This window comes from Anastrepha obliqua, chromosome 2 (assembly GCF_027943255.1).
Source record: "Anastrepha obliqua isolate idAnaObli1 chromosome 2, idAnaObli1_1.0, whole genome shotgun sequence".
NCBI classification, from domain to species: Eukaryota; Metazoa; Arthropoda; class Insecta; order Diptera; family Tephritidae; genus Anastrepha; species Anastrepha obliqua.
The window spans coordinates 24,355,326-24,365,030 of NC_072893.1; the positions used below are offsets into that span (position 1 = coordinate 24,355,326).

Sequence of the window (9,705 nt, forward strand, 5' to 3'; positions counted from 1 at the left end):
TATTTTGCAATGCCAAATTTATTGCTTTATTAATTCGAACTGAAAAGTGAAACTTATTTAACAGCAAATTCGAGATATGCCAGCTCGTAATGAGCAAAAGTTGAAATTGAATAAAAAGTTTAAGCCTATGGAGGAAGGCATATTTTAAAGGCACATTTTATTATCATACAAAGTGACACAAAATTAATCATGCTATCGGATTATTTATATTTTTTACAAATAGTGCAGTACGTCAATCATAACTGAAATTTGTGAAGTGTAGAGCTGCTGTATAAAAACAGACAAGCAATGGCGGGCGTAAAGGTCAAAAGTCATCACTCAATATAATTTCTTTATTTATTATTTTTTTAATTTTATTTAATAATTTTCAAATACAAATCTGGATGATTCATTTTGCGCCACCTGAAAATTCAAAAATTCTATCAATCAAAATCATTTTTTATTTAATTTTTTTAAATTTTATTTAATAATTTTCAAATACAAAACTGGATAATTAATTTTGCGCCACCTGAAAATTCAAAAAATATCATCACTCAAAGTCATTGTTTTCTTTAATTTTTTTTAATTTTATTTAATAATTTTCAAATACAAAACTGGATGATTAATTTTGCGCCACCTGAAAATGCAAAATATTTCAGCACTCAAAGCACACTTCAAAAAGAATTTCAATTGCAAATCAACAACAATCCAAGAGAATCTACTACCAAATACGGAACAACAATAGATGCTATATTTGCAAAATATCTTGATAATATTTCATCCAATACTTTTTTAACGTACTTTAGTTATCACCGACCAATCGACACAGTAATACCGGCAGAAGAAACATCGAATATAACTATTACTAAAGTCACAGATGAAAATATATTCAAATTGTGGCTTGATATTAATATCGAATTTTGATATCACATGTAAATAAATGTTTATTAAATAAAGTTACCATTTTCTGTAAGAAATTCGTAATACTTCATTTTTTCATTAGGCTATATTTAATTCCTGTAATAATATTATCTTTTATGCATATTACTTGTACACACACGATGTTTCACATCTGCCAGGCGTCCCATGACGGCTCACATTTTTTTTGGATGAGCTAAAAAATGGCCGGAGCGTTGGGAGAAATTATTTTTCTAAAAGGAGGCTATGTTGAGAAATAACAAAAAAAAATTTTGAAAAAATTGTGTCTTCATTTCTAACACGGGTACTTATTGAACCCCCCTCGTATTTGAAACATTTTAGTATTGTATATAGACAAGATTGCATTTATACTAAAAATTTACAACATCTGATCAAATGTGTGAGTAACTGTATGTGCCTAAGCTGATATCTCGACAAGTTACAACGCTTAGATTAGATAATCGTCTTTAAGGTCTGTCTTTTTGTTAAATAAATTATTTGCATCGAATTGGTTACCACTAATTTGTATACCGTCGCAGAGAGTAGGCGAGCGATAGTGAGTGAGCGAAGAAGCTAAACGAGCGGAACGAATTAGAGATTGATTAACATTGGCATTAACGGTTTAGTTGGTACTCCTGAAGGATGGCGCGCTGGTGTTTAAAAAGCGAACTGCTTTTCATAGCAACTTTGGGCGCTTTACTTTTTGTGCATAGCGCAAGTAAGTGAAATGCTACAATACTCTTTTGACTTCTACAAGGTGGCGCAAAATTAATCAGGCTACCGGAAAATTTGTAATTTTTCATATGGCGTCGTACACCAATCGTATTTGACACTTGTCTTGTTGACAGCTGCAGCAAACAAACATACAAGCAACGGAGCGCTGGAGATGCCAATAAAGATTTCCATTATTCCAAATAATTTTTTTTATTTTTATCTCGAAAAAAAGTTATTTAAAAGCTTTTGGCTGGTTAATTTTGTGCCACCCGTATAACCTGCATAAGCTCATTTATTTTTAATATTCTCACTAACCAGCTGGCGCGCAAGACCTTGACGGCGATAAGCAACTTGGCGGTCGAATTATCAATGGCACTTTGGCCACTTTGAATGGCACCAAACATCAAGTGTCGATTAGAAGACGTGTGAGTGATCGCTTCTATTTTGGTAGTGGGCACATTTGCGGTGGTTCATTAATCGAACCGAATGTGGTGCTATCAGCGGCACACTGTTTCGTGAAGTAAGTGGCGTCTGGAAGGGGGAAATTCTAAAGATTATTCAAAATATTCTCAATTTTTTTTTATTTTATCCACAGTCAAGATATCAATAATGGCTCTTATCGTTCGGCCGCTGATTTCACCGTTGTAATGGGCACCTTGGACCGCTTTCAACGCTCACCCAATACACTCCAATTTGACATTGAGCAAATCGTTTACGGCATAGACATATTCAATACGTCCACCTATGAAAATGATATTGCACTGGTGTTTTTGAATGATTCCGTGCCTGCGGGACATCCCACCATAGAGGCCATTGCGAGAGCTCGAACGGCGGTAGCTGCGGGTACCGTCTGCCAGGCGACCGGCTGGGGCCGAACCGAAAAAGTAAGTTGCCTTTAGTACACAATTAGTATGATACTTAATTGCTAAAACATATTTATGGCCTATGACGTAGCTGCATAGATACTCAAGCAAACAAGTGATAGTAAATAATTATCTTTAGAATCGTAAATAATGCATACGTCCATACATACATATATACATACATATATACATACATACATATATACATGCATACAGTGGTAACACCATTTATTCGTACACCCTGCGTGGTACGTAAAAAACTTTAGCTTTGCGCCAAATATTTCCAGTGACAATATATTTCTTTTGGGTCACTGCAAGAATTTTACATTCCTGGTGAATGGCCGCAAGCAAAACTCCTGTTATTTCAACTCAGACTGAGGGGTTCCAAATATCCAACTAATATTGCAGAAAACGAAACAAGATTGGTTTTTCTTAGTTTTTATCGCCGATTCAGTTTCAATTGCGCGTAATATCTCGGTTGAAAGTGACAAAATGGGACGAAATGCGGATTTACCATTAGAAATGCGTAGAATTGTTATTAAATTGTATTTGGAAAACAGGTCTTATTGCTAATTACGTTAAGGGGGTATTCTGGTCTAGACGCCTTAATTTTAGGTATTTTTAAAACTAAGATAAAAAAAAATTAAAAGCATTTTTACTATCCATTTTTTATGGTTAAATACCATACCATTAATATTGGAAAAGTATAAAAAAAAAAATAATAAAAGTAAAAAATAAAAAAAATCGTGGAACTACAGGCCGGCGGAGTGGGGGCTACATAAAAAACGGTGCTCCGTGGTTGACATGATTCCAACCCTTGTAGTGAACTAAAACAAACAAATTAAAAAAATTCTTCAGTTATAGTTAGGATGTTGCTATCGGATTACGCCAAATCAAAGAAAACAAAAATTCACAAAATGGCGTCAACTTGAAAAATAAAAATTTTTTTACCCTCTTTTTTTAACTTTTTCAAATTTTTCCAAAATACTTCAAACTTAAATTTTTCAAAATCCGAGGCAGGTGCGATAGACAGTTGTATAATAAAAAATTCTTATCAAGCTTCAAAGCGATCGGTCAGCTGGAACTTGAGATATCATGACGACCATCCCAAAAAAAAGTAGTTTTGAGAAAATCTCGTTTGAAGTTTGAGCAACAATTCCAATAGAATAACTTAGATAATAATATTTACTCCTCACTCTGGATTAATCGGCGATATACTTATTTCCAGGTATATATTGGGTAGTCGAAAAAGTCTTTTCGTATTTTGTCAATAGATGTCGTTGGAGTCATCTATCTCCAGTGCTACCAATCACATTATGTCATTTCATATGGTGTTAGAAAGGTGACATTTTAAGCTTCATTTACCAACAAAAAATTTAATTCGCAGAAGTTGAAAAAAAGTTATAGCTGTTCAAAAATGAGTGAATTAATGAAGAAATTCGCTATATTTTGAAATTTTTGTATAAAAAAGGGAAGAATGCTACGCAAGCCACCAATGAAATTTGTGAAGTTTACGGAGACGATGCTGTATCAGTTCGTGTTGCAAAACAATGGTTTGCTCGCTTCCGTTCTGGAAATTTCGATGTGAAAGATGCACCTCGCTCCGGTCGACCTATCGTTGAAAAAGTCGATGAAATTATGGAAAAGATTGACCAGGACCGTCACATAAGCTGCCATGACATCGCCAGGGCACTAAACATCCATCACCAAACGGTTTTGAACCATTTAAAAAAGGCTGGTTACAAAAAGAAGCTCGATGTTTAGGTACCGCATGAATTGTCTGTGAAAAATTTAATGGACCGAATTAACAACTGCGATTCTTTGCTGAAACGAAATGAAATCGAGCCATTTCTGAAGCGAATGGTAACAGGAGACGAAAAGTGGATCAAATACGACAATAACGTGCGAAAAAGATCATGGTGCAAGGGTGGTGAAGCTCAACAAATGATCGCAAAGCCAGGATTGACGCCTCGAAAGGTTATGCTGTGTGTTTGGTGGGATTGGAAAGGAATCATCCACTATGAGCTGCTCCAGCCCGCTCGAACGATTGATTCTACACTTTACTGTCAACAAAAAACGGCCAGAACTGATCAGCAGAAAGGGCGTCGTCTTCCATCAGGGCAACGCTAGACTACACACATCTCTGATGACTCGGCAAAAACTGGGAGAGCTTGGCTGGAAAGTTTTGATACATCCACCATATAGCCCTGACCTTGCACCATCGGATTACCATTTGTTTCGGTCAATGAAGAACGGCCTTAATGGAGTAAGGGAGTTGGCTTCAAGAGAAGCCTGTGAAAATTACTTCTCGCAGTTTTTCGCCGAGAAACCACAAAAAGTTTTACACTGATGGAATAATGTCTCTAGAAGAAAAATTTCAACAGGTGGTCGACCAAAATGGTACATATTTGGTTTAATAAAGTTCATTATAAATATAAAAAAATGAGCTGAAGTTTGATTAGAAATACGAAAAGACTTTTTCGACTACCCAATATATGTATAGAATAAATAAAGGTTGTGTGGGATACAAAAGATTTTCTGGAGTCCTCAAGTCGTCCGGTAACATCTGCCGTTCATTGTGCGATTCGCACCACTCGGCCGGCTTCACAAAATCCGCTGTATCTCCGAAAATAATTCGAATTTTGAAAAACCCGTTGAAGAGCATATTTTTGAAGTTCTAAGCTTTGAAAATATGCAAAAAACAAAATCGATATTTTCAAATTTCTAGACCAGAATACCCCCTTAAACTGGTAAATTGGAAACTAATCACCATCAAGCCGGAAGGCGAAAAATATTGACTCCAACATTGAGGAACGCAACAAAGTAGCAACAGCCGCGCAAAATACAAAAATTACCTCCCCGATTATACTATGCCGAAATATTCAAGAGTTGTTGCATAAAAATGCAACCCCACAAACAGTCCGTAATTGTCTTCATAAAGCTGGCTATCTTAGTAGGGTGACCCTACATTTCAGATATTACCAGAAAGAAAAGATTGGAGTTCGCCAAATGCTATATAAATCAGCCAGATTCTTCGCCAAAACATCATATACAAGGATGAGTCGAAATTCATAGTTTTTGGATCAGATGAGCCTCCAAAAGTTTGGCGAAACGAAAATACAGAGCTGAGTGGAAAAAAATAGTACTCCTACCGTTAAGCATGGAGGAGGAAATGTAATGGTTTTGGGGGTGCACATTTGCATCTGGTGTAGGAAAAATGGTTTTTATTGATGACAAAATGGACAAACATTTGTATTTAAACATTTTGAAGAATAATTTGCATGATAGTGCCGTTAAACTTGAACTGGATGCTAAAGGGTTCGCGTTTCAACAAGACAATGACCCAAAACACTCAACTTATCTCGTGTAAGAATGGCTTATTTACCACTGTAAGCAGCTTAAAACTCCACGCCAATCACCGGATCTGAACCCAATTGAGCATGGCTTGGAGCGCAGGAAGCACAAAATAACATCAAAGGCGTCATTAAAAACAACAGCTCTAAGTATTGAGTGAGACAGAATTGCAGCAAATGAAACCAAGGTATTGGTAAAAATTATGCATCGACGCTTGGAAGCAGCTATTAAGGGGACAGATACCTGTAAACGGCCATATTTTCTCTGATTTTCATTAAAATTATTTACAATGAAGAAGTCTATATATAATATTTTTTTCAGAATTCTCATACAGTTTTTTTATACATTAAAATAATATAAACTTTTTTTTTATTTTAATCACTTAAAATGGCGGATGTACACTCAATTCTTCCAGGAAGGTCGCAGCGGGGCTTCTCAATCGGCGGGCATTGTAGCATCGGTGTCAGTGACCTGAATTATTATTATTATTAGAAGGCCATTACGCACTGCGACCAGAGCTGATCTATTGTGAAAGGCCTATTTTTGTAATCCTAGAGTTTTAGGCTTTTTAAAAATTTTAGCACAATTTTGGGTTTGTTGTTCCAAAGATTGCATGAAGATACTACGATACCACCAAGGTGATGAAGTCTCTGTCTGCCCAACGCAGGACATTCACAAAGCACATGTTCTGAGCTTTCTATGTCCATTTCGCAAAAGCGGCAGACATTGGTCTCAGATAGACCAATATTATTTAGATGATACCTCAGGCTGCAGTGACCTGTAAGATATCCTGTTAAAAGACGCAGATCTACTCTGCTTAGTGAGAGAAGCTTGTCAGATATTCCTTTGTTGGGACTTAAGAATAGTTTGGCTTGACGCTGACCGGCACAGTTCAGCCAGTGTGCGGCAAGTTTTCTTTCTTCCCTTTTCCTAAAGAATTCATTAATGTGGCCTTTTGTGAGTCCACAGAAAGCCTCAGGACCAGTAAGTTGCATATTTGATCCTTGTTTTGCAAGGTCATCAGCCATTTCAATTCCCTCATGTCCTTCATGTCCCGGAATCCAGCCTAGTGTTACTATGTTGAGGTTTCCTAACTCGTTGAGAAGGTTTAGGCAATCACTTACCAATTTAGAGGGGATAGTTGTTGATGGAAGGGCTTTTAGAGCCGCTTGGCTATCTGAAAGCATGTAGATGTGAGTACCTCTCATTTTCCTGCTAAGGCATTCTCTCACACATATTTCGATGGCATGTATTTCTGTCTGGAATATTGTTGGGTAGAGTCCCATAGGAATCGATTTTTTGAATTTAGGCCCATTGATTCCTACCCCTGTTCTACCATTTTCCAATTTGGACCCATCAGTAAACCATAGCTGGGAGCCAGGTTTGAAATTGATAGAGTTAGTTCTCCAGTCTGTGCGTTCATTAATTATAACTTGGAAGTTCCTGAAGAGTTTTGGTTTGGGTGATAGTATAACATCCCTATGAAGAATGGGACTATGTAGGAAGTCTTCCAAGATCTTTAAATGTCCTTTCATATCCCCACTTTAAAGTTCAGATATATCTTTTAATATTAAGGCACTCGAGCGAGCTTCCCTTCCAATTAAGATTGGAAGCGGTGGTATGTTCAGGAGCACACCCAACGCCTCAGTAGGATATGTTTTCAAAGCCCCTGTTATACCAACACATATCAGGCGATGCAGTTTGTTTAATTCGTTTACTGCTTTTCTTTACTTGACCTTGGACCATCCTTGCTAAGGATGCATAAGTGACTATGGGTTTCACTACTGTGGTGAATGTCCAGAAGGTCATTCTAGGGCTTAGTCCCCATGTCTTACCAAAAAGCCTTGGGTAAGCAAAGAATGCCCTTGTGGCTTTTGAAGTAACTCTCTCAGTATGGGAATTCCACGTAAGCGTTATGTCAAGACTGACGCCAAGATAGTTGGCTGCTGTCGAGAGTTGAAGTGTTGTTCCATTAAGCGTCGGACATTTGAGATTTATGTTCCTTCTCCAAGTAAACGGTACAAGTGCTGTTTTGGATGGGTTAATGGAGAGCCCTTTTTCCGTGCACCATTTGTTGGGTTTTCCCTGTTGATAGGCAAATTGAAATTGAAGTGACCTGAATACTAAAAATCAAAATTTTTTTTGTTTATTAATGTCATAACTTCTAGGTATATGAAGTAAAAATAAATGGAAAAAATAGCGGAATAAAATGCTTCCAAAAAAAAAATGAATTTTGGGTCGAATTTTCCTACCATTTTTGCTTCGAAAAAATTATTTTTTCGAAAAATTTTCGAAAACTTGTAAATTCACATAGAAAGTATTATTATAAAAAATATGTGTGCAAAATTTCAGGGAGATCGGTCAATAACTTTTCGAGTTATCGTGTACGCCAATGCGAAAAATATAGTTTTGAGAAAAACGCGTCTAAAGTTTGAATACCACGTAACTATACCTCTCCCAGTGCTCGAACGCAAAGAATAGAGTCGTCACGGTTGACGATCTATAATATAAGAAATACTTAAATTTACATTCTAAAAATGTTTTGAAATATTATTCAATATTAACATTTTGTGAAAAAAAATTTTTTTTTTTCGAAATTTTACAGGTATCTGTCTTAAGCTAAAGGCGGCCTAACAAAGTACTGAATACTCGTTTTTTCCATTCTTTTTTCCATAATTCTTTTTTTAATAAAACATTCTTTATATGACGGCTATGTACGAATAATATTTTTGCATAAAATTGTGCCTCACTTCGTTATTACCTTAAGTTTTCTAATTCCAGCATTGAATTTCGAAGTTTTTGTTCCTTAAATATTGAATAAAAATGCAATTTTTTATAAATGTAGGTATACAAATTGTGTTCTTTTGTATAAATCGTGCTAATTACCAGGTTTATCTGTTTTTAAACTGTGAGTGTACGAATAAATTGTGTGACCACTGTACATATGCACATACCTACATACATTCAATTCAATTCAATTCCTTCCATCACTTCACTTTATTGTTTTATTTCTATGTCACTTCATAAAAGCGCCCATGGCCTATAAATTCACTTCCGCTCCTCAAGCTTTTATTACCGTGCTTTGCATATATTCTCTTGTTTTTGTTGTTGTTTATATTTTATAGGGAAATTTGGCAACTAATTTGCTGTCTGTGGATTTGCCCATAATTGATGTCAACGAATGCATAGCGGAAAGTAACTTTGCGCCGGGTCTGGTACGCGAGGGTATGCTCTGTGCCGGCTACATCAGTGGCGAGCAGGATGCCTGTGATGGTGACTCGGGTGGTCCGTTGGTTTGTAATACGCTGCTGACCGGCATTGTATCGTGGGGCATTGGCTGTGCTCAGCCTCGTCTACCTGGCGTTTACACGGATGTCGCCTATTGGTACAACTGGATCGATAATGTAACGGAAAGCAATAGAAAGGCAGACAATAGCACTGCCGGTGGCAACAGCACTACCGGTGGCAACAGCACCAGCCCGAATGGTAACGGCACGTCATCTGGTAATAGCACTGGAGGAGGTGGCAGTGGTGGAGTTGGTGGCGGCGGCGGTGGCGGTGCCATGTCCAACTTGTCGCATTCTGCAGTGATGCTCGTGATGATCGTCGCTTGGACTACACTGATGAGTTATTTCAATTGAGCAGAGTGAACAGCGAAATTTAAAAAGCATTGTGTGATTTAAAAATTTAATTAAAATTTAAAAAAATTTCATTAAGACTTAAAAAAATGTCATTAAAACTTAAAAAAATTTCATTAAAACTTAAATTTAAGAAAATTTAAGATTCAAAACCAAAAAATTAATAAAAAAAAATATTGGGTTGGCAACTAAGTAATTGCGCATTTCTTTTAGAAAATCAAAGACAATTTTTTCATGGA

The 9,705-nt window shown here is 36.5% G+C and overlaps 1 protein-coding gene across 1 annotated transcript; it reads left to right on the forward strand.

The window, feature by feature from the left end:
• Positions 1 to 1,442: 1,442 nt before the first annotated feature.
• Positions 1,443 to 9,495, forward strand: LOC129238646 (trypsin eta-like). The gene is made up of 4 exons (XM_054873745.1): positions 1,443 to 1,615; positions 1,930 to 2,131; positions 2,207 to 2,495; positions 8,954 to 9,495. The coding sequence occupies exons 1-4, from the start codon at positions 1,540 to 1,542 to the stop codon at positions 9,467 to 9,469; spliced, it is 1,083 nt and encodes a 360-aa protein (XP_054729720.1). The 5' UTR covers positions 1,443 to 1,539; the 3' UTR covers positions 9,470 to 9,495.
• The last annotated feature ends 210 nt before the right edge of the window (positions 9,496 to 9,705 follow it).

Bases quoted from the DNA above. Each gene is read 5' to 3' on its own strand.
- LOC129238646 (XM_054873745.1), top strand. From the start codon at position 1,540: ATGGCGCGCTGGTGTTTAAAAAGCGAACTGCTTTTCATAGCAACTTTG. The intron at 1,616-1,929 runs GTAAGTGAAATG...CTCACTAACCAG, and splicing joins ACTTTTTGTGCATAGCGCAA to CTGGCGCGCAAGACCTTGAC. The intron at 2,496-8,953 runs GTAAGTTGCCTT...TATATTTTATAG, and splicing joins GCTGGGGCCGAACCGAAAAA to GGAAATTTGGCAACTAATTT.